This window comes from Eptatretus burgeri, unplaced genomic scaffold (genome assembly GCF_056783735.1).
Source record: "Eptatretus burgeri isolate ZD-2024b unplaced genomic scaffold, Ebu_testis_v1 Ebu_testis_scaffold_3157, whole genome shotgun sequence".
NCBI classification, from domain to species: Eukaryota; Metazoa; Chordata; class Myxini; order Myxiniformes; family Myxinidae; genus Eptatretus; species Eptatretus burgeri.
The window spans coordinates 290,880-314,003 of record NW_028225105.1 but is presented as its reverse complement, the minus strand read 5'-3'; the positions used below and the strand labels follow the sequence as shown (position 1 = coordinate 314,003).

General features: G+C 45.4%; 2 protein-coding genes across 5 annotated transcripts in view; both read left to right on the top strand.

Annotated features, from left to right (window-relative positions):
* Window positions 1-21,650, top strand: part of LOC147006665 (uncharacterized) — a 32,353-nt gene extending 10,703 nt beyond the window's left edge. Inside the window, exons 3-4 of one of the 2 annotated variants that reach the window (XM_085868235.1) lie at window positions 6,032-9,529; window positions 15,991-21,650. In XM_085868235.1, coding sequence (XP_085724361.1) covers window positions 6,552-8,699 — 2,148 coding nt within the window. In that variant the 5' untranslated portion in view covers window positions 6,032-6,551 and the 3' untranslated portion in view covers window positions 8,700-9,529; window positions 15,991-21,650. Of the gene's footprint in view, window positions 1-6,031; window positions 9,530-12,720; window positions 13,634-15,990 lie in introns of those variants that run through there. The other variant, XM_085868236.1, reaches the window with a different exon arrangement.
* LOC147006664 (uncharacterized) overlaps window positions 1-23,124 on the top strand; it is a 99,514-nt gene that overhangs the window by 10,700 nt on the left and 65,690 nt on the right. The window lies entirely within an intron of this gene.

Sequence of the window (23,124 nt, the reverse complement as noted above, 5' to 3'; positions counted from 1 at the left end):
GGCATGCGGTTCTGGAAACCGCAACATTATTTTTGTCTAATTTATAATTTCCCTTCCTTTTTGTTTTACGTGGTTTTCCGTGGTGGGGCAGAATACCTTTTTATCCCTTTATAACCCTCTTACTAACTTTTTAAAAAACATGAACGACAATCAGTTCTTATCTCGATGAGAAATTTGTTTTTGATTTTATTTCGTTAACCCACCTGACACTTGGATTCCTTTAATTGCTTGGTTCTTCAGGAGAGGTGACAGAGCCAGCAGGAATCGGTCCAAGATTACCTTGCAACCCGAGCACATCTCAACAAAACCAAGTCCCAGTCATCCAACATGTTCTGAACCTCCAGCAAGCTGTACTACGGACTGAACCAATAAGCGAACAACACAAACAGACACACGAACATTGAGGGGAGACATCCGCAGGCTGAACGCATACTCTTTCAAGCTCAAAGCTAAAGCCAGAAAATTGAACGGAAACACGATCAATCTGAACATGTAATCTCTCAAAAAGCCTCAGACTTTGCATCAACTCTTTCTCTACCAGGTGCCTCTCAGCCAACTCAACCGCCAGGTGCACTACCTGCTCTGAATCACCAGCTGTCCAGACTCCGAGGTGAAGAGAGACATTTGGAATCTCAACGCAGAATGGAACAGATGTGCAAGGAAACCGAACAGAGACCACGGTCCTCCGACAAAAGACGCAGGCAAATTGAACAGGCAATCCAACAGAAAGCCTCAATGTTGCTCGCAAAATGTGGAGATAATCCAAGTCCTCCTCCACCAGGTCCGTCTCAGCAAAACCCAAGCAAAGGGAAACTTTCTGTGCTGAAAGATCAACTGCACAAACTCCGAGACGAAGAGAGACGTCAGGAAGATTTACAGACAGACGAAAAGAGACAAATGCAGATCAAACAGAAATACCTGCAAATTGAACAGGCAATCCAAGACAAAACCTTCGTCTTGCCAACCGTGTATGAAATCAATCCAAGCACTCCTCCACCAGGTACGTCACAGGTGAATACATCCCCACTTACACCATCTGTTCTGAACCATCCTTTCGGAGAGACATAGTGAGAGTGTAACATTTGTCCGGATTGAAAGACATGTTCCACCTGTTGGACGAGCTTGTAATTTTATCCAGATCACCAGAGGGTGAAGAAGCTGCTGCTTGCCGATCTGAGGGATGACAGATGGTTCGGCAGAGGGTGAAGTCATCAGCAAAGAGATAAAGAGGATTTTCCAGAGTTGGAGAGATCATTGATGAAAACTAGAAAAAGAACAGGGTCCAGAACACAGTCTTGAGGAACTCCAGCATGGACTGGAAGAGGGGATGAGAGAACTCCATCAAGGGTCATACGTTGGCTGCGTCAGGAGAAGAATTCTACGAGCCATTAGTGGAGATGGCCTTGGATACCATAGGAAAGAGTTTAGTGAGCAGGGCAGGGTGCCAGACCGTGTCAAAAGCACACGATATGTCTCGGGAGATGGCTGTGATTTCATGTCCGGCATTGAGGATCTCCATGCATTGTTGGGAGAGAAGAAGCATCATATCCAGGGTAGAGTGACCTGGTCTAAATCCAAATTGATGATCGGAAATCTGGCCATTTGAGAAGAGGAAGGATTTAATGTCTGAAGTGATGATGGATTCCATAACATTGCTGATGATTTGGAGAAGGCTGATTGGTCAGTATTTGCAGGAATCTGGTTTTGCACCTTTTTTATGCAGGGCAGTCATGTTTTCTGATTTCCAAGCAGATGGCAGATGACGTTGGGCAAATGAGAGGGTGAATAGCACAGAGAGAGGGTGAGCAAGAGCAGAGGAGCAGGTTTTAGGACACGTGGGCTGATGCCGTCTGGACCGGTTGCAGAATCTGAGTCGAGGTTTGACAGCAAATCTCCACCTTGTCAGGAGAAAACGACACAGAGTCCAGGGACACCTGGGTGTGACTGGGTCAGGTGTGTACAGAAAGCGATTGGTTTGGACAAATGAAAAGAACTCCAGCCTTTTCGGACACAAGAAAGGAAGCAAACACAGATATGAGGCATTCAGCCTTTTCACATGTGGTATCAGCAGTGCGGCCATTTGTGGTCAAGGAGGGAATGGAGGGGGAACATTCACCAGAAACAGATTTGACTGGATGCCACCAGGATTTGGAGGAAGAAGAGAGGTTTGAAAGTTCATACTTGAAATTAGAAAGATTATGTTTTCTGGATCTCCTGAGGGTAGATACACACTTGTTCCGAGCTCTATGGAAGGAACTGAGATTACCCTCAGTTGAGTTTGCTTTCCATGAGGTGAAGGTAAGTTGTTTCAGGACAACTGCCTCGCCACAAGCTTCAGTGAACCAAGGGTGGGAGGAAGGGGAGGACAACTGAATACGAGATGTGATAAGTCTGTGCATGAGGGAGAGCAAGTTTCTTTGATAGAATTCCCAGGATGAGTTGACTTTGGAGGAAGTAGAGATGGGAGACCAATCTAGAAGTTTGATGGCTTCTTGTGGACCCTGCCAGTCGGCTTGCATGAAATGCCAGACTGGACGGCGCTGTGGTGGTTCTCTGACAACAGCCAGAGAGATGTCCACTTTGACAAGGACGTGGTCACAAGAACCGATTGGAGCGGAGGAAGAACAGCAGATATTTTCAGGGAAATTTGTCAAATTCAGATCCAGAAGAGCTGGAGTACCATTGGTTGAGATGTTAGCCCACAGATGTTAGAACACCACACAGTTTGGGACAACGGAGGAGGAGCTGATACTGAGGTAGATGACAGTGAAGAGGCGCCAAGAACTGAGGGAGGATGAGGGTCAAAATGGGAGTTGTGAGGAGACGGGATAACAGGTGAGGGGTTAGCAGGAGGTAGATTTAAGGAGGTGGAGTGAATTGGCACTGAATTTGGAAAAAAAAGGACGATTGATGGAAACACGAACATGAATTACAAACTGGGATTTTAAAACTTTTTAAGTCACAGATGTGATTAAAGAGATTACATGAGGATTGTAATAGAGAGAATGGAGAAAAGGAACCTAACATTGGGACGTGTTAGACACGGGATGGAGGAAAGGTCGAATTGAAAACATTTGAAGAAGACGAAGAGTAGCGAATGATACAATAACGAGAACCACGTGTGTGAAAGAGGAAGTTGTTATTGTTTAAGAGACGGTGATTTATTTTATATATTTTTAGCAGCATTTCGCATTGCGAACGCTGCTCATGGAGAGCTCGGCGTTGTTCTTGTTGTTGTTGTTGTTGTTGTTGTTGTTGTTCTCCTTCTTTTGAAGACAAAACCTTAATCTCCAGGACTCGGCGCTTGTATATACAAGATCCGGATCTTATTATATACTAAACACCTGTACACATCCTCACATTGACGGTGCCTTTTGAGAGCGTCTATCATGAACTTTTAAATATATTCGGACATTTGCTTTAAAGTTTCGAAAAGTTCACGTGACTATTTAAAGATTATCCTATTTATCGTATTGTAATTCCGTAAATACATTATTTATTTCGTAAATACACGATATATCGTAAATACGTAAATACATTATGACGAGTCTCGCTATTGGCTTAATCAAGGCTCGTGACAAAATATCGGATGTTGTTTTTTGTATTTTTTAGCTGACAAAACCTTTCGGACGCTGCTCTTGGACACATTTGTCCTTGTTTGATAAAGATTACTGAGATTAGGAAAAGGAAAGGTTGATGAAAAATCGTCGAGGTGTTTAGTGAATTTGGATTGGCACAACAGAAGGAAGTTGGTCGGTTGACGAAAGTTACCAGAAGAGGAAGAGGGTGTCGAGAAACACGTGGTTTCGGGAGGTGTCACGTGAGAGGTTAAAAGAACAAAGTTTTTTTTCAGATGACGTAAGATGAGGTAATGGAAAGTTGAAGAAAAAATCGTGAATGTGTTTGGTGAATGTGGGTCGACAAAAGTAGATGGCAGATCTGCAGAAGGAAGAGGAAGAAGAGTCGGTACAGGAAGTGACGTGGCGACGTCGGGGATAATTTGAGGGAAAAGATTGTTTTTGTTGGATTTGTTTTTTGTTAGACGAAACAGGGTGTAGTTCAGGGGGATAGGAGGGAGAAGTGGAGAAAATATAAACTGATGTTAATAAGGAGAAAATACAATAAACACGATCACGAACACAAACGGGGAGAAGGGTCGGCCTCAAGGAAACACGAGATGAAAACTCAACAATAAACACAAGACCGAACTAAAACACACACAGTAAACACAGAGATAACAAAATGACAGGAAAAAAAGACCGGAAAACTTATATTTGAGAAAGTCGGCAGAGATCCTGAAAAAGGAACCGCCACCGTCACTTTTAATCCGGTGTTGATAAATTGGTTGGTGTTGGTGTGGCACAGGCATGATGGACCGAATGGCCTCCACCTACATCTAATTTCCTTGTGTGTCCTTATATAGGATGGAGGAACAGAAACAAAACAACAACAAACAAGCTTTCATGGCACTCGGGAGAGGGTACACCTCCGCCAGGCTGAACAGGTTCCGTTTTGTATCCCACTGATCGGCCGGATCTGAATTCGGTCCTGAACCCGAATCGACTTGTTCTTGTCACATAACCAAATCATCCACCAAGTTTTGTCACAACTCATCCGCAACCTTGAGAGACAGACAAAAAACATCAATTAATATTGATCCTGGTATGCATCTGTCGTAAGGGTTAAATGGGTTTAATTTATCATTGTTATTTCGTCGTGTACGTTCAGCATCAGTGTACGTAATAAATGTATGTGTTGTATTCATGTATCAAACAAGGCAGTATCGAAGTTGTCTGGCGAGCGACTCGTCTTCCTGCCAAAAATAATTTTTGTCTAATTTATTATTTTCCTTCCTTTCTGTTTTACGTGGTTTTTCGTGGGTTGGCAGAATTACTTTTTATCCCTTTATTGGTTCACGAGTCAGTAAGTTACCACTATATTCGTTATTGGTGTGTCTGTCTGTCTGTCTGTCTGTCTGTCCCGAGCATAGCTCCGTGGGTTTTGATCCGATCCTGATAAAATTTTGGTCTGAGGTTTATATCATGATCTAGTTGTGTTTTCCTGAGAATGGGAGTGGTGCGCTTATTATGGGGGAGCCACGCCCAAAAAACTTGTTTTTAGGGGGTAGCCAATTTCAATTTACATCTTCTCCGAGGGGTTTGTCGAATCTGGCAGGGGTTTCGGTATTTGGTTAGCTAAATGGCACCTGCATAGCCCCACGGAGCCGGATTTTTCATTTTCGTCCCAAGGTGAAGGTCACGAACCTTGAAAATTGCCAATTTTGACATAAAAATCATACGACCGCCCAAACTTTGAGAGCAAGAATGACAATATTTTTCTGCATAATCTTGAGGTCATTCTCCACCTAAAGTCTTGAAACCATTTTGCTCTATCTCGATCACCTTGCCCGTGGCGCCCCCTTCAAGTTTGTTTTTACGCTGATGTCATCAAAGTATGGATAATCCGAGGAGTGTGAAATGCCATATAGCCTATATGACGTTATATTGTTCCTGGAATGTTCCAGAGGAAGTTTTGTACCAAAGGTCATTATTTAAAGTTCACAAAGGTCAAATTTTCAAAGTTGTGGGAATCGAACCGGGTTTTCGACCTTCTTCGACGAACTCCCTCCAATAACCTATAGCACGTATCCTGTTTCCTTATTTTAATGTCCACAAGATTGCTTTGTGACCTTTAAAGGTTATGCAAAGGTCAAATTTTGAAAGTTGTTGAACGAAACCGGGTTTTCGACATTTTGCAGCTTTAAATCTGTCACTCGTACCACATCATGTTGATCATTTTTATAACTTGGTCAAAAATTATCACATTGTCTCATCCTTGACTTCTGAAACAATCAACATCATCATATACCGCTCGTAAACCATCGTCGTCTTCAGAATTGTAACCCTCTTACTACCTTTTTTTACACAAGAGGAAACAGAAAACAGTTCTTATCTCGATGAGAAATTTGTTTTTGATGTTTTTCTGTTTACTCACCTGACACTTGGATTCCTTTTATTGCTTGGTCCTTCAGGGTAGGTGATGGAGCCAGCAGGAATCGGTCCAAGATTACCCTACAACCCGAGTACATCTCAACAAAACCACGAACAACGTGAACAAATTGAGGGGAAACATCTACAAGCTGAACGGATACTCTCACAACCTCAACATCACAGCCAGAAAATCGAACGGAAACATGATCAATCCGAACAAAGAAACCAGGAGGTCAAACTCCAGCAAAGGGAACAGAAACACAAAGATATCGAACAGAGACATCAGGGAACCGGACAAAAACACCTGCAAGTTGAACAGGCAATCTCTCAAAAAGCCTCAGACTTTGCAACAACTCTTTCTCCACCAGGTGCCTCTCAGCCAAATATATCACTAGGTACTCTACCTGCTCTGAATGACCAGCAATCCCAACTCCGAGGGCAAGAGAGACAACAGGAATCTCAACACAGAATGGAAGAGGTAAGCAAGAAAACCGAACAGAGACGACAGAGGTCCGATGAAAAACGCCTGCAAATTGAACAGGTAATCCAACAAAAGCCTCAATGTTGCGAACACAATACGGAGTCAATCCAAGTACTCCTCCACCAGGTACATCTCAGGCAAACACATCCCCACTTACAATATCTGCTTTGAAACAACAACTGTCCAACCTCGAAGGTGAAAAGAGACATCATGAACTTCTCCAGAGAGACGAACTGAGAAAAGAGAAAATCAAACAGGATCATGAAAAAATATTCCTTCAATTTGAACAAGCAATCCAAGAGGTAACCTTCACCTTGCAAACAAAATATGGAGTCAATCCAAGTGTTCCTCTTCCAAGTCCGTCTCAGCAAAACAAAAGCCAAGTTAATCTTTCTGCTCTGCAAGATCAATTGCGCAAACTCCAAGATGAAGAGAAACGACAGCAACATTTACAGGCAGACAAAAGAAGACAAATGGCGATCGAAAAAAAAAGCCTTGGAGTTAAACAAGCAATCAAACAAACAACCTTCTTCTTGCAAACAACATATGGAGTCAATCCAAGTATTTCCTTACCAGGTCCGTCTCAGCAAAACACAAGCGAAGTTAAACTTTCTGTTCTCGAAGATCAACTGTGCAAACTCCAAGATGAAGTGAGACGTCAGGAAGATTTACAGGAAGACAAAAACAGACAAACACAGATCGAACAGAAATGTGTTGGAGTTGAACAAGCAATCAAACATGCAACCTTCATCTTGCAAACAATATACGGAGTCAATCCAAGTATTTCTTTGCCAGGTCCGTCTCAGCAAAACACAAGCGATATTAAACTTTCTGTTCTTAATGATCAACTGTGCAAACTTCAAGATGAAGTGAGACGTCAGCAAGATTTACAGGCAGACAAAAACAGACAAATGCAGATCGAACAGAAATGTCTTGGAGTTAAACAAGCAATCAAACAAACAACCTTCTTCTTGCAAACAACATATGGAGTCAATCCAAGTGTTTCTCTTCCAGGTCCGTCTCAGCAAAACACAAGCGATGTCAAACTTTCTGTTTTGGAGGATCAACTGTGCAAACTCCAAGATGAAGTGAGACGTCAGCAACATTTTCAGGCAAACAAAAACAGACAAATGGAGATCGAACAGAAATATCTTGGAGTTGAACAAGCAATCAAACAAGCAACCTTCATCTTGCAAACAAAATTCGGAGTCAATCCAAGTATTTCTCAACCAGGTCCGTCTCAGCAAAACAAAAGCGAAGTGAAACTTTCTGTTCTTGAAGATCAACTGTGCAAACTCCAAGATGAAGTGAGACGTCAGGAAGATTTACAGGCAGACAAAAACAGACAAATGGAGATCGAACAGAAATATCTTGGAGTTGAACATGCCATCAAACAAGCAACCTTCATCTTGCAAACAACATACGGAGTCAATCCAAGTATTTCTCTTCCAGGTCCGTCTCAACAAAACACAAGCGAAGTTAAACTTTCTGTTCTACAAGATGAACTGTGCAAACTCCAAGATGAATTGAGACGTCAGCAAGATTTACAGAAAGACAAAAACAGACAAACGCGGATCGAACAGAAATGTCTGCAAATTGAACAAGCAATCCAAGACAAAACTTTCATCTTGCCAACCGTGTATGAAGTCAATCCAAGTACCCCTCCACCAGGTACGTCACAGGTGAATAAATCCCCACTTACACCATCTGTGCTGGAACACCAGGTGTCCAAACTCCCTCATGAAGAGAGACAACAGGAATCTCAATGCAGAATGGAACTGACATGTCAGGAAATTGAACAGAGATCACAGTCCTTCCATGAAAAACGCCGGCGAATTGAACAGGCAATGAAACAGAAAACTTCAATGTTGCACACAAAATACGGGGTCAATCCAAGTCCTCCTCTACCAGGTCCGTCTCTGGCAAACACATCCCCACTTTCACTACCTGTTCTGAAACACCAGCTTCCTGAATTCGGAGGTGAAATGAGCTTTCATGAATCTCTACGGAGAGACGAACAGAGACAACAGAAAATCGATCAGACATCCAAGCAGATGGAACATAAATGCCTGCAAATTGAACAAGGAATCCAACACAACATCTTCGTGAAAACAAAATATGAAGTCATCGAAGGAGGCGCTGAGACTACAGTGAGGTCTTGTTCTTCAAGGGAGGATCCGAGTGCTGAGTCACCTTTAAATCAGGACGCGGTGTCTCATTGGGTGTAAACCCCAAATGCTCTCTTCCCTCCCAACCAGATGTAAAAGGATCACCCTTTCCACGTTCACCACCGAAAGAATCACCCTCACCGAAACCACCACCAATGTCTTCGCAGGAACTCATAAATAATATTAATAGGGGAAGAGGTCGAATAGAATAAGGAGAAGAGGAAGAATCTAAAAAGGAAACGAGGTTGGTGGAGGGGGAGAGTGGGTGATATGTGGAGGAAGCGCGAATCAATACAAATACCTTTTTTAACAAGAGGAAACAGAAAACAGTTCTTATCAAGATGAGAAGTTTGTTTTTGATGTTATCCTGTTTACTCACCTGTCAATTATTTTATATGCTTCGATCTTCAGGAGAGGCGATGGAGTCAGCAGGAATCGGACCAAGATTACCCCACAACCGAAGTGCATCTCAAGAAAACCAAGTCCCAGTTATCCAACATGTCCTGAAACACCAGTAATTTGTACTACGGACTGAACCGATCGGTGAACAACACGAAGAAATTGAGAGGAGACATCCTCAGGCTGAACAGATACTCCCGCAACCTCAACAGTCAACAATAACATCACCACCATTGACAGTGAAACCAACGAAAACACAATCAAGTTTTACTCTGAGCTGAACAAAGAAACCAGGAAGTCAAACTCCAGCAAAGGGAAGGGAAACACCAGGAAATCGAGATGTATGAATATCGAACAGAGATGCCTGCATATCGAACAGAGACTCCTGCATATCGAACAGAGACTCCTGCGATTTTGACCGGAGATCCATCAGCAAGCTTTCGATTTGTGTACAACATGCAGGGTCAATCAAACTGCTCCTCCACCATCAGGTACTTCTCAGCCAAATGACCTGAACCAAAATCGAATCGGTTCAGCGTTTTCTTTTCATCTCCTCAACTCATACACCTCGCTTTTCTTGTCTGAATCCGTCCACAACTTTCTGAAATATCGTGCTACGTATTGTTTTTGGATGCTTGGTGTTGGCTTCATGGTGAAGGTGGTGGGTTTGGCATCCTAGTATAGGGTCCTGAGTTCAAATCCCACTTGGCCATTGAATTAAGACCAGGTGGGCCTGTCATCCTTCTGAAGAGGTAAAATGAGTTCCAGCTTTCTCGGATGATTGAGCCATTTCAGTTCCCTGTGTCAGAGTTGTTACCCCTCCAGGAATGTTCCCAATAGCCCAGGAGACTGCTATGGCAGCACTCTGTACAGAGTGTGGTCTTTGTAAATGGTCAGGAGCTCAGGTGTGCCAAGGAAGGAGTTTGCATGATGGAACATGCCCAGTTGGCGACTGGCTTTGGAGGCCAGCTTGAAAATGTGGCTTTCCCAGGAAAGATCATGGCAGACAGTGAGTCCCAGAAGCTTGAATGAAAGGACTTCTTGAAGAAGATTGTTGAGAAAGTAGATGGGGGTGGGGGGTTTCAAGGTGGTCCTTTCGGAGAGACATCGTGGGAGTGTGAGATTAGTCAGGATTGAAAGACATGCTCCACATGTTGGACCATTTTCTGGTTTTATCCAGATCTACAGAGAGTGAAGAAGCTGCTGCTTGCCGATCTTAGGGTGACAGATGGTACGGTGGAGGGCGGAGTCATCAGTGAAGAGATGAAGAGTATTTTCCAGAGAATCGGAGAGATCATTGATGAAAACCAGAAAAAGAACAGGGCCCAGAATGCTCCACCTTGAGGAACTCCAGCCTGGACAGGAAGAGGGGATGAGAGAACTCCATTTTGGGCCACACGTTGACTGCAACAGGAGAGGAAGTGTACAAGCAATGAGCGGAGATGGCCTTGGATACCATAGAAAGGGAGTTTCGTGAGCAGGGCATTTTGCCAGACCGTATCAAAAGCACACAAATTGTCTGGAAATGGCTCTGATTTCATGTCTGGCATTGAGGACCTCCATCCATTGTTGTGAGTGCAGAACCATCATATCCAGGGTGGAGTGAGCTGGTCTGAAACCACATTGATGATCGGAAATCAAGCCATTGGAGAAGAGGAAGGATTTAATGTCTGAAGCAATTATGGATTCCATAACTTTGTTGATGATTGGCAGAAGGCTGATTGATCTGTCGTTGCAGGGATCTGTTTTTGCACCTTTTTATGCAGAGCATAAAAGCCTTACTCTGAGCTGCATAATGCATTATGCAGGGCTGATTTCCAAGCAGATTACAGGTGACCTTTGGCAAATGAGAGGGTGAACAAGAAGGGATGAGCAGGTTTTTAGAACACGTGGGCTGATGCCATCTGGACCGGTTGCAGAATCTGAGTCGAGGTTTGTCAGCAAATCTCCACCTTGTCAGGAGAAAAGGACACAGAGTCCAGGGATACCTGGGTGTGACTGGGTCAGGTGTGTGCGGGAAGCGATGGGTTGGGACACATGAAAGGAACTCCAGCCTTTTCGGACACAAGAAAGGAAGCAAACACAGATATGAGGCATTCAGACTTTTCACATGTGGTATCAGCAGTGCGGCCATTTGTGGTAAGGGAGGGGATGGAGGGGGAACATACACCAGAAACAGATTTGACGAGACGCCACGAGGATTTGGAGGAGGGAGAGAGGTTTGAAAGTTCATACTTGAGATTGGAAAGATTATGGTTTCTGGTTCTCCTGAGGGTAGATACACACTTGTTCTGAGCTTTATGGAAGGAACTGAGATGACCCTCAGTTGGGTTTGCTTTCCATGAGGTGAAGGTAAGTTGTTTCAGGACAACTGCCTCGCCACAAGCTTCAGTGAACCAAGGGCGGGAGGAAGGGGACAATTGAATACGGGATGTCATAAGTCTGTGCATTAGAGAGAGCAAGTTTCTTTGAAAGAATTCCCTGGATGGGTTGATGTTGGAGGAAGTAGATATGGGAGACCTGTCTCGAAGTTTGATGGCTGCTTGGAGACCCTGCCAGTCAGCTTGAGTGAAATGCCAGACTCGATGGCACTGAGGTGGTTCTCTGATAACAGCCTGAGAGATGTCAACTTTGACAAGGACGTGGTCACAAGAACCGATTGGAGCGGAGGAAGAACAGCAGATATTGTCAGGGAAATTTGTCAAAATCAGATCCGGAAGAGATGGAGTACCATTGGTTGAGATCCGGGTCGGGAAGTGGACTGATTGAGTCAGTCCCAATGAGTTGCAGAAGTCTTTTGCTGAAGTGCCATGACAGGTGAGAGAGGTCCCTACAACAAGCCAACTGACATGATGACAATTGAAGTCACCACATGTGAGGAGAGAGTTTGGATGAAAGGATGGAAGTTGGTCCATGTTTTCGGATAGTGAGGGGCAAATGGAGTCATCACTGTTTGGTGGACGGCACAACACACATATAAACATGAGGTGGGAGTGAAGGGGAAGCCGTAGCCAGAGGTATTCCTGGGGGTGTGGGGGAGTGAGGGCAGTGAATGGTGAGTGAGGAATAGTCTTTGATGAAGAGCAACTCCACGCCAGGATGAGGCTCACGTCTGTCATATTGGAGAAGGGAGTAACCAGGGGAAAATATTTGGGAGTCAGAGACGTCTTGGAGGAGGAAAGTTTGTGTGAAGCAGATTATGTCTGGTTTGTCAGTGACAACCTGCATGGAAATATCTCTCAGGTTTGATGAAAGGCCCAGGATGTTTGAGGTCCACACTGTGAAGGAAAAGGGAGGGGAGGAGCTTTTGAGTGGAGGGTAGGACGAAGGAGGAGGGGGGGGAGGTCAGGAGAGTTATTGAAAGAGTGTGGTGGATTACAGAAGAGCCAGGGGAGAGAGACGGATCAGGAGAAAGGGCTCAGTGGTGATGGGTTGTGGTATAGTGGGGAGCAACAAGATAGGGGGCAGAGGGCAGTTGTAAATTGGAGGTGTAGTGATGATATGGAAGAGAGAGGGTGGGGGAAGAGGCAGTTTTGTGGATGTTCGGGGGGGGCAACTTTGGGAAGGGGAAGCTTGGAGGGGGAAGAGTGTGAAGGTTGCATTGAGAGGGAGGGGAGACGAGAGCAGGCACGGCCAAGGTGCAGGACGGCGATGGGAGAGGTGGAGGAGAGGGGAAGATTTGAGGGGTTGGGAAGAGGGGGAGGTGTTCTGAGACGAAGGAAGGAGCATGTTCGTGATGATGAGTGTACTGATTGAGAGAGATATCTGTGAGGTTCGAATGGAGCCCACAGATGTTAGAACACCACACTGTTTGGGACAACGGAGGAGGAGCTGATACTGAGGCAGAAGAATGAGGAGGAGCTAAGAGCTGAGGGAGGATGAGGGCAAGATGGGAGACGTAAGGAGAGGGGATAACAGCTGAGGGCATAGAAGGAGGTAGATTTAAGGAGGTGGAGTGAATTAGCACTAAAGTTGTTTTAAAAAAGGACGATTGTTTGAACACGAACATGAATTACAAACTGGGATTTCAAAACTTTTAAAGTCAGAGATGTGATTAAAGACATTCCATGAGGGATGTGATGAAGAGAATGGAGAAAAGGAACATAACAGTGGGACGTGTTGGACACGGGATGGAGGAAAGGTCGAATTGAAAACATTTGAAGAAGAAGAAGAGTAGTGAATGATGATACAATAACGAGAACCACGTGGGTGAAAGAGGAAGTTGTTATAGTTTAAGAGACGGTGATTTATTTTATATATTTTTGAGAAGGATTACGAAGAGGAAAGGGAAAGGTTGATGAAAAATCGTGTCGGTGTTTGGTGAATTTGGATCAGCAAAGACAGAAGGAAGTTGGCCGTTCCTCGAAAGTTACATGAAGAAGAAGAAGAGGGTGTGGAGAAACACGTGGTTTCGGGAGGTGTCACGTGAGAGGTTAAAAGAACAAAAAAAAATTTCAGATGAGGTTATGGAAGGATGAAGAAAAAATCGTGAATGTGTCTGGTGAATGTGGGTCGGCAAATGTCGATGGAAGATCTGCAGAAGGAAGAGGAAGAAGAGTCGGTACAGGAAGTGACGTGGCGACGTCGGGTGTAATGTGAGGGAAAAGATTGTTTTTGTTTGTTTGTTTGTTTTTCGTTCGACGAAACAGAGGGTGTAGTTCAGGGGACAGGAGGGAGAAGGGAGAAAATATAAACTGATGTTAACAAGGAGAAAATACAATAAACACGATCACGGACACAAACGGGGAGAAGGGAAGGCCTCAAGGAAACACGAGATGAAAAGACAATTAAAACTCATCAATTATCACAAGATTTAACACAAGACCGAACTAGAAACACACAGTAAATACAGAGTTAACAAAATGACAGTAAAAATACGAGAAAAACGACCGGAAAACATATTTGAGATCTCGGCAGAGATCCTGAAAAGGAACCGCCACCGTCACTTTGAATCCGGTGTTGGTAAATTGTTGCTGTGGCACAGGCATGATGGACCGAATGGCCTCCACCTGCATCTAATTTCATTGTGTGTATCCTTCGGTAGGATGGTGGAACAAAATAAAACAACAAACAAGCTATAATGGCACTCGGGAGAGCCTATACTGTTGTGGGCCGGGGTCGGTGGCGATGAATGGCCGCCACGTGGAGCAGGAGAGCCGTTTCCCACCGAACACCCAGAATTGCAAGTCGTAACCTTCGGACAACTCCGAAGGTTCTGGGTCACTTAAGGACCGTGCTCGCCAATTCTCTGACGGCGTGGTGTCGGGTTAATCGCCAAATTTCAATATCCCTCAGTAGCCACGTCGGGCCATTACCAGGGAAGTCACACCCTCGACGGACTCTGTTGAACCGGGTCGCTCTTGCGACCTTGGTCCAGTGTTACCGAGTGGAATTTCCAAAGTCCGTTGGTCCAAACGACAACTTACAGCCCAATCAGCTTACTGGTTCTCAAGCACGAACCGTGCTGGGTCAATAATAGAAAGCACAACAACGAGCTAATACATTGAACAATTGGGGGATATATTTAAAATGGTGCAGTGGAGCACAAAAAGAGCAGAGTTAAACCGACTAAAAAGAAGGAATGCAAGTAATGTTCAAGGCACTTAAACAATTGTTACTTATATACTGGGCCCACAGACACACACTCACACACGCAAAAGAAATGGTGGCCGCGGCCTTTATTTGGTCCTTCAGCTTCAGAGGGAAGGCGAGCTGAGGGCAAGAGTCTGCACTTGCACCTGTCCGCCTCGTGCGGTCTGGTCGAGCTGGCTCGGCGGGACTCGAACCCACCGCCACAATGCAGCACCAGGGACGAGGGATAGAGCGATGGACGCCAGCAAGCATGAACGCGGACGAGGCGAGAGACGACGAGGAGACAGGACATCAAGGCCGAAAATGCTTCCAGACGGATCAGACGACACCAGGCGAGGCAGACCCAGCCAGCCCAGCAGAACATGCCGATCACTGTCCTCTCTCTCGCAGGGTGGGGTGATCAGTCTTCTGTCGTAATCCTTCCCCAGATTGGACAGGGTTTCGTCGGGTGATGTCTGTTCCCCTCTGATTGGACAGGGGGAAAACCTTGCCTTTTTGGGGCGGAGTCGGAGCTGAGGCGATGAGCCTCCTGATTGGACGAAGGGCGCGCCCTTGCCCTCGTGGGCGGAGTCGGCTCTGGAGCGAGGGGTCCCACCCACCACCGCAGCCAGAAGCACGTGCGCCATGGAGCGAGGCAACGGTGCCGCTGTTTTTTGTAAAAAAAAAAAAACCTGACAAAAATAACTCGCAGTGCACACACGAGATTCCCATGAGACACAAGGAAGGGATTCTAAATATAAACCCATACTTATCGAAATAACTGAACTATGGGGATCGCTGACTGTCTGTGTGCGAAAGGCTTCCAAATTCGTGACAATACCTCCGCCAGACTGAACAGGTTCCGTTTTGTATCCAACTCATCGGCCGGATCTGAATTCGGTCCTGAACCCAAATCGAATCGACTTGTTCTTGTCACAAAACCAAGTCATCCACCAAGTTTTGTAAAAACTCATCCACAACCTTGAGAGACAGACAACAAACATCAATTACTATTGATCGTGGTGTGGATCTGGCGAAAGGGTTAAATGGGTTGAGTTTATAATAGTTATTTCGTAGTGTATGTTCACCATCAGTGTACGTAATAAATGTATTTGACAAGGCAGTGTTTATGTTGTCTGGCGAGTGACTCATCTTCCTGCCCAAAATATTTTTGTCTAATTTATCATTTCCCTTCCTTTCTGTTTTACGTGGTTTTCCGTGGGTTGGCAGAATTCCTTTTTATCCCTTTATGACCCTCTTACTACCTTTTCTAAACAAGAGGAACCAGAAAACAATTCTTATCAGGATGATAAATTTGTTTTTGATTTTATTCTCTTTACTCATCTGACACTTGGATTCCTTTTATTGCTTGGTCCTTCAGGAAAGGTGAAGGAGCCAGCAGGAATCGGTCCAAGATTACCCTGCAACCCAAGCACATCTCAATAACACCACGAACAATGCGAACAAATTGAGGGGAAACATCCACAAGCTGAACGGATACTCTCACAAGCTCAACATCACAGCCAGAAAATCGAACGGAAACACGATCAATCCGAACAAAGACACCAAGAAGTAAAACTCCAGCAAAGGGAACAGAAACACAAAGAAATCGAACAGAGACATCAGGGAACCGGACAAAAACACCTGCAAGTTGAACAGGCAATCTCTCAAAAAGCCTCAGACTTTGCAACAACTCTTTCTCTACCAGGTGTCTCTCAGATAGATATATCGCCAGGTACACGACCTGCTCTGAATCACCAGCAATCCCAACTCCGAGGTGAGAGAGACAACAGGAATCTCAACACAGAATGGAAGAGAAAGGCAAGAAAACCGAACAGAGACGACAGAGGATCGATGAAAAACGCCGGCAAATTGAACAGGCAATCCAACAACAAGCCTCAATGTTGCGAACACAATACGGAGTCAATCCAAGTACTCCTCCACCAGGTACGTCTCAGGCAAACACATCCCCACTTACAATAACTGCTTTGCGACATCAGCTGTCCAAAATCGAAGGTGAAAGGAGATATCATGAAGGTCGACGGAAACACGAACTGAGAAAAGAAAAGATCAAACAGGATCACGAAAAATTATTCCTTCAATTTGACCATGCAATCCAAGAGGTAACCTTGACATTGCAAACAAAATATGGAGTCAATCCAAGTGTTCCTCCACCAAATCCGTCTCAGCAAAACACAAACCAAGTTAAACTCTCCGCTCTGCAAGATCAACTGCGCAAACTCCAAGATGAAGAGAAACGTCAGCAAGATTTACAGGCAGATAAAAGAAGACAAACCCAGATCGAACATCAATGCCTGAAAATTGAACAATCAATCAACCAAACAACCTTCATCTTGCAAACAAAATATGGAGTCAATCCAAGTGTTCCTCCACCAGGTACGTCTCAGCAAAACACAAGACAAGTTTATCTTTCTGATCTGCAAGATCAACTGCGCAAACTCCAAGGTGAAGAAAAACATCAGCAAGGTTTTCAGGCAGACAAAGGAAGACAAACGAAGTTGGAAAAAAAATGCCTTGGAGTTGAACAAGCAATCAAACAAGCAACCTTCTTCTTGCAAACAACATATGGAGTCAATCCAAGTGTTTCTCTCCCAGGTCCGTCTCAGCAAAACACAAGCAAAGTTAAACTTTCTGTTCTCGAAGATCAACTGTGCAAACTCCAAGATGAAGTGAGACATCAGGAACATTTACAGAAAGACAAAAACAGACAAACACAGATCCAACAGAAATATCTGCAAATTGAACAGGCAATCCAAGACAAAACCTTCGTCTTACCAACCGTGTATGAAGTCAATCCAAGTTCCCCTCCACCAGGTACATCTCAGGAAAATAAATCCCCACTTACACCATCTGTGCTGGAACACCAGGTGTCCAAACTCCCTCATGAAGAGAGACAACAGGAATCTCACTGCAGAATGGAACAGATATGGAAGGAAACCGAACAGAGATCACAGTCTTCCATTGAAAATCGCTGGCGAATTGAACAGGCAATGAAACAGAAAACCTCAATGTTGCGTTCAGAATACGGGGTCAATCCAGGTACTCCTCGAGCAGGTACGTCTCGGGCAAACACATCCCCACTTTCACTACCTGTTCTGAAATACCAGCTACCTGAATTCGGAGGTGACATGAGCTTCCATGAATCTCCATGGAGAGACGAACATAGACAAGAGAGAATCGAACAGATCCGCATGAATATTGAACAAGAATGCCTGCAAATTGAACAAGGAATCCTACACAAAACCTTGATGCTGCAAACACAATACGGAGTCATCGAAGGAGGCGCTCGGACTGCAGTGGGGTCTTGTTCTTCAGGGAAGGATCCGAGTGCCGAGTCACCTTTAAATCAGGACGCGGTGTCTCATTGGGTGTAAACCCCAAATGCTCTCTTCCCTCTCAACCAGATGTATAAGGATCACCCTCTCCAAGTTCACCACCGAAATAGTCACTCTCACCGAAACCACCACCAATATCGACTCAGGAAGTCAAAAATATGTATATCTGGACATAAAAGGGGAAGAGGACGAAAAGAATAAGGAGAAGAGGAAGAATGTAAAAAGTAAACGAGGTTGGTGGAGGGGGAGAGTGGGTGAGGTGTGGAGGAAGTGCAAATCAATACAAATACCTTTTTTAACAAGAGGAAACTGAAAACAGTTAATTTTGAGATGAGAAGTTTGTTTTTGACGTCATACTGTTTACTCACCTGACACTTCTTTAAAATGCTTCGACCTTGAGGATAGGTGATGGAGTCAGCAGGAACTGGACCAAGATTACCCTGCAACCCGAGTACATCTCAACAAAACTAAGTCCCAGTTATCCAACATGTTCTGAAACAACAGCAATTTGTACTACGGACTGAACCGATCGGCGAACAACACGAACAAATTGAGAGGAGACATCCTCAGGCTGAACAGATACTCCCACAAGCTCAGCAGTCAACAACATCACCATAGACAGTGAAACCAACGAAAACACAATCAAGTTTTACTCTGAGCTGAACAAAGAAACCAGGAAGTCAAACTCCAGCAAAGGGAAGGGAAACACGAAGAAATCGAGATTTATGAATATCAAACAGAGACGCCCACATATTGAACAGAGAGACGCCTACATATCGAATGGAGACTCCTGCATATCAAACAGACATGCTCGCATATCGAACAGAGACACCTGCACAACGAATGGAGAGTCCTGCATATCGAACAGAGACGCTCGCATATCGAACAGAGACACCTGCACATCGAATGGAGACTCCTGCATATCGAACAAAGACACCTGATAAAGAACAAAGACACCTGCATATCGAACAGAGATGCCTGCATATCGAACAGAGACACCTGCATATCGAACAGAGATGCCTGCATATCGAACAAAGACACCTGCATATCGAACAGAGACTCTAGCATATCGAATAGAGACTCCTGCATATCGAACAGAGACACCTGCATATCGAACAGAGACACCTGCATATCGAACAGAGACACCTGTATATCGAATAGAGACTCCTGCATATCGAACAGAGACTCCTGCATATCGAACAAAGACACCTGCATATCGAACAGAGATGCCTGCATATCGAACAGAGACACCTGCATATCGAACTGAGATGCCTGCATATCGAACAGAGACCCGTGCATATCGAACAGAGACTCCTGCATATCGAACAAAGACACCTGCTTATCGAACAAAGACACCTGCATATCGAACAGAGAGACGCCTGCATATCGAATGGAGACTCCTGCATATCAAACAGACATGCTCGCATATCGAACAGAGACACCTGCACAACGAATGGAGAGTCCTGCATATCGAACAGAGACGCTCGCATATCGAACAGAGACACCTGCACATCGAATGGAGACTCTTGCATATCGAACAGACACCCGCATATTGAACAGAGACACCTGCATATCGAACAGAGACCCGTGCATATCGAACAGAGACTCCTGCATATCGAACAAAGACACCTGCATATCGAACAAAGACACCTGCATATCGAACAGAGATGCCTGCATATCGAACAGAGACACCTGCATATCGAACAGAGATGCCTGCATATCGAACAAAGACACCTGCATATCGAACAGAGACTCCTGCATATCGAACAGAGACACCTGCCTATCGAACAGAGACACCTGTATATCGAATCGAACAGAGACACCTGTATATCGAATAGACTCAGGAGAGATATGCAGGAGAGACTCCTGCATATCGAACAGAGACTCCTGCATATCGAACAAAGACACCTGCATATCGAACAGAGATGCCTGCATATCGAACAGAGACACCTGCATATCGAACAGAGACCCGTGCATATCGAACAGAGACTCCTGCATATTGAACAAAGACACCTGCATATCGAACAAAGACGCCTGCATATCGAACAGAGAGACGCCTGCATATCGAATGGAGACTCCTGCATATCGAACAGAGACGCTCGCATATCGAACAGAGACACCTGCACATCGAATGGAGACTCCTGCATATCGAACAGACACCCGCATATTGAACAGAGACACCTGCATATCGAACAGAGACCCGTGCATATCGAACGGAGACTCCTGCATATCGAACAAAGACACCTGCATATCGAACAAAGACACCTGCATATCGAACAGAGACACCTGCATATCGAACAGAGATGCCTGCATATCGAACAAAGACACCTGCATATCGAACAGAGACTCCTGCATATCGAACAGAGACACCTGCCTATCGAACAGAGACACCTGTATATCGAATAGAGACTCCTGCATATCGAACAGAGACTCCTGCATATTGAACAAAGACACCTGCATATCGAACAGAGACTCCTGCATATCGAACAGAGACACCTGCATATCGAACAGACTCCTGCATATCGAACAGAGACTCCTGCATATCGAACAGAGACTCCTGCATATCGAACAGAGATTCCTGCAAAATGAACAGAGACTCCTGCATATCGAACAGATATGCTATAATGGCACTATAATATAATGGCACTATAATATTATATAATAATATAATGGCAAGAGAGTGTGCAGTGCAGGAAAGAGGAGACTCCTGCATATTGAACAGAGACACCTGCATATCGAACAGAGATTCCTGCATATCGAACATAGACTCCTGCATATCGAACAAAGACACCTGCATATCGAACAGAGATTCCTGCATACCGAACAGAGACACCTGCATATCGAACAGAGACGCTCACAAGTCGAACAAGGATGCCTGAATATCGAACAGAGATGCCTGAATATCGAACAGTTTGAGGTGGTTGATGACCATCGAGCAGGCAAGGTTGTGGTCAATCTGACAGGCAGGTTGGACAAGTGTGGAGTTATCAGCCCTCGCTTCGACGTTCAACTCAAAGACTTGGAGAAGTGGCAGAGAAACCTCCTGCCTTCTCGAAAGTTTGGGATATAGAGGAGAGTTTGGGTGTCGGGACGAGCGCTGAGCGGAACTCTGGAGGCTGATTGGGGCTCGCTGGCGCCTGGTTCTATCATCGCCTCTCGCTGGCGCCTGGTTCTATCATCGCCTCTCGCTGGTGCCTCGTTCTATCATCGCCTCTCGCTGGTGCCTGGTTCTATCATCGCCTCTCGCTGGTGCCTGGTTCTATCATCGCCTCTCGTTGGTGCCTGGTTCTATCATCGCCTCTCGCTGGTGCCTGGTTCTGTCATCGCCTCTCGCTGGTGCCTGGTTCTATCATCGCCTCTCGCTGGTGCCTGGTTCTGTCATCGCTTCTCGCTGGTGCCTGGTTCTGTCATCGCCTCTCGCTGGTGCCTGGTTCTTCGGACCGCATCTCGACGCTGGCCTGGTTCGCTCGTGTCAGCCAAACCACACGAGGTGGACAGGTCCATGTCCTTCTGGGTATCTGTGTGTGTGTGTCTGTCGGTGGGCCCGTCTTTAAGTAGTAAATTGTTAAGTGCCTTCGGTGTACATTATTTGCCTTGCATCTCTTATTAGTCGTGATCACCTTGCCCTTACGTGCTTCCCTCCTTCCCCACCTCCTGTTAATAAATACCCCATGTGTTAAATGTATCAGCTCGTTTTTGTGTTTCTTTTATTGGTTTAACACGGTGCGTGTTGGGGAATTAGAAAGGCCGTTGTTGCTGTAGTGGTGTGCATTTGGGACCGACGGAAGCTCGGGGACCATTCACTCAGGTCATGCACGGTTCGAGCGTGCATACGGCTCGTCCAGTACGAGTTCCGTCGAGGGTGTGAATACTCGGTAGTTCGCCACGTGGTCTCCAGGTGTTTTGAAGTTTGACAAATAACGCTGTACCACGTGGTGGAATTATTGATGATTCACGGTCCGGGAAGGGACCCGTACCCTCGGAGTTTTCCGAAAGGTACGATCTAAATTCCGGGTGTTCGGCAGAGTCGACCCTACTGTGTAACCGAGCGGTCGTGCTCGCAGCCGATACCCGGCCCGCAAACATATATCGGGATATGGCTCTAATTTCATGTCTGGCATTGAGGACCTCCATCCATTGTTGGGAGAGCAGATGCATATCCATGGTAAAGTGACCTGGTCTGAATCCAAATTGATGATCGGCAATCAGGCCATTGGAGAAGAGGAAGGATTTAATATCTGAAGTGATGATGGATTCCATAACATTGCTGATGATTGGGAGAAGGCTGATTGGTCTGTCGTTGCAGGGACCTGTTTTGCACCTTTTTTATGCAGGGCAGTGATGTGTGCTGATTTCCAAGCAGATTGCAGGTGACCTTGAGCAAATGAGAGGGTGAATAGAACAGAGAGAGTGTGAGCAAGAGCAGAGAAGCATGTTTTTAGGACACGTGGGCTGATGCCGTCTGGACCGGTTGCAGAATCTGAGTCAAGGTTTGACAGCAAGCTCTCCACCTTGTCAGAAGAAACGGACACAGAGTCCAGGAACAGTTGGGTGCGACTGGGTGAGGTGGGTTGAGGAAGTGATGGGTTTTGGACACAAGACTTGGAAACAAACACAGAGTTTAGGCATTCAGCCGTTTTATGTGCGTTATCAGCAGTGCGGCCATTTGAGGTAAAGGAGGGAACAGACGGGGAACATACAACAGAAACAGACCGAACGAGACGCCTTCAGGACTTGGAGGAGGGAGACAGATTTGAGAGTTCAGACTTGAGATTTGAAAGATGTTGTTTTCTGGATCTCCTGAGGGTAGATACACACTCGTTCCGAGCTTTATGGAAGGAACTGAGATTGCCCTCAATTGGGTTTGCTTTCCATGAGGCAAAGGCAAGTTTTTCAGAACAACTGCCTCGCCACAAGCTTCAGTGAACCATGGGCGGGAGGAAGGGGAGGACAACTGAAGACGAGAGGGGATAAATCTTTGCATGAAGGAGAGCAAGTTTCTTTGAAAGAATTCCCAGGATGAGTTGATGTTGGAGAAAGTAGAGATGGGAGACCAGTCCAGAAGTTTGATGGCTGCTTCGAGACTCTGCCAGTCGGCTTGAGTGAAATGCCAGACCTGACGGCGCTGAGGTGGTTCTCTGATAACAGCCGGAGAGATG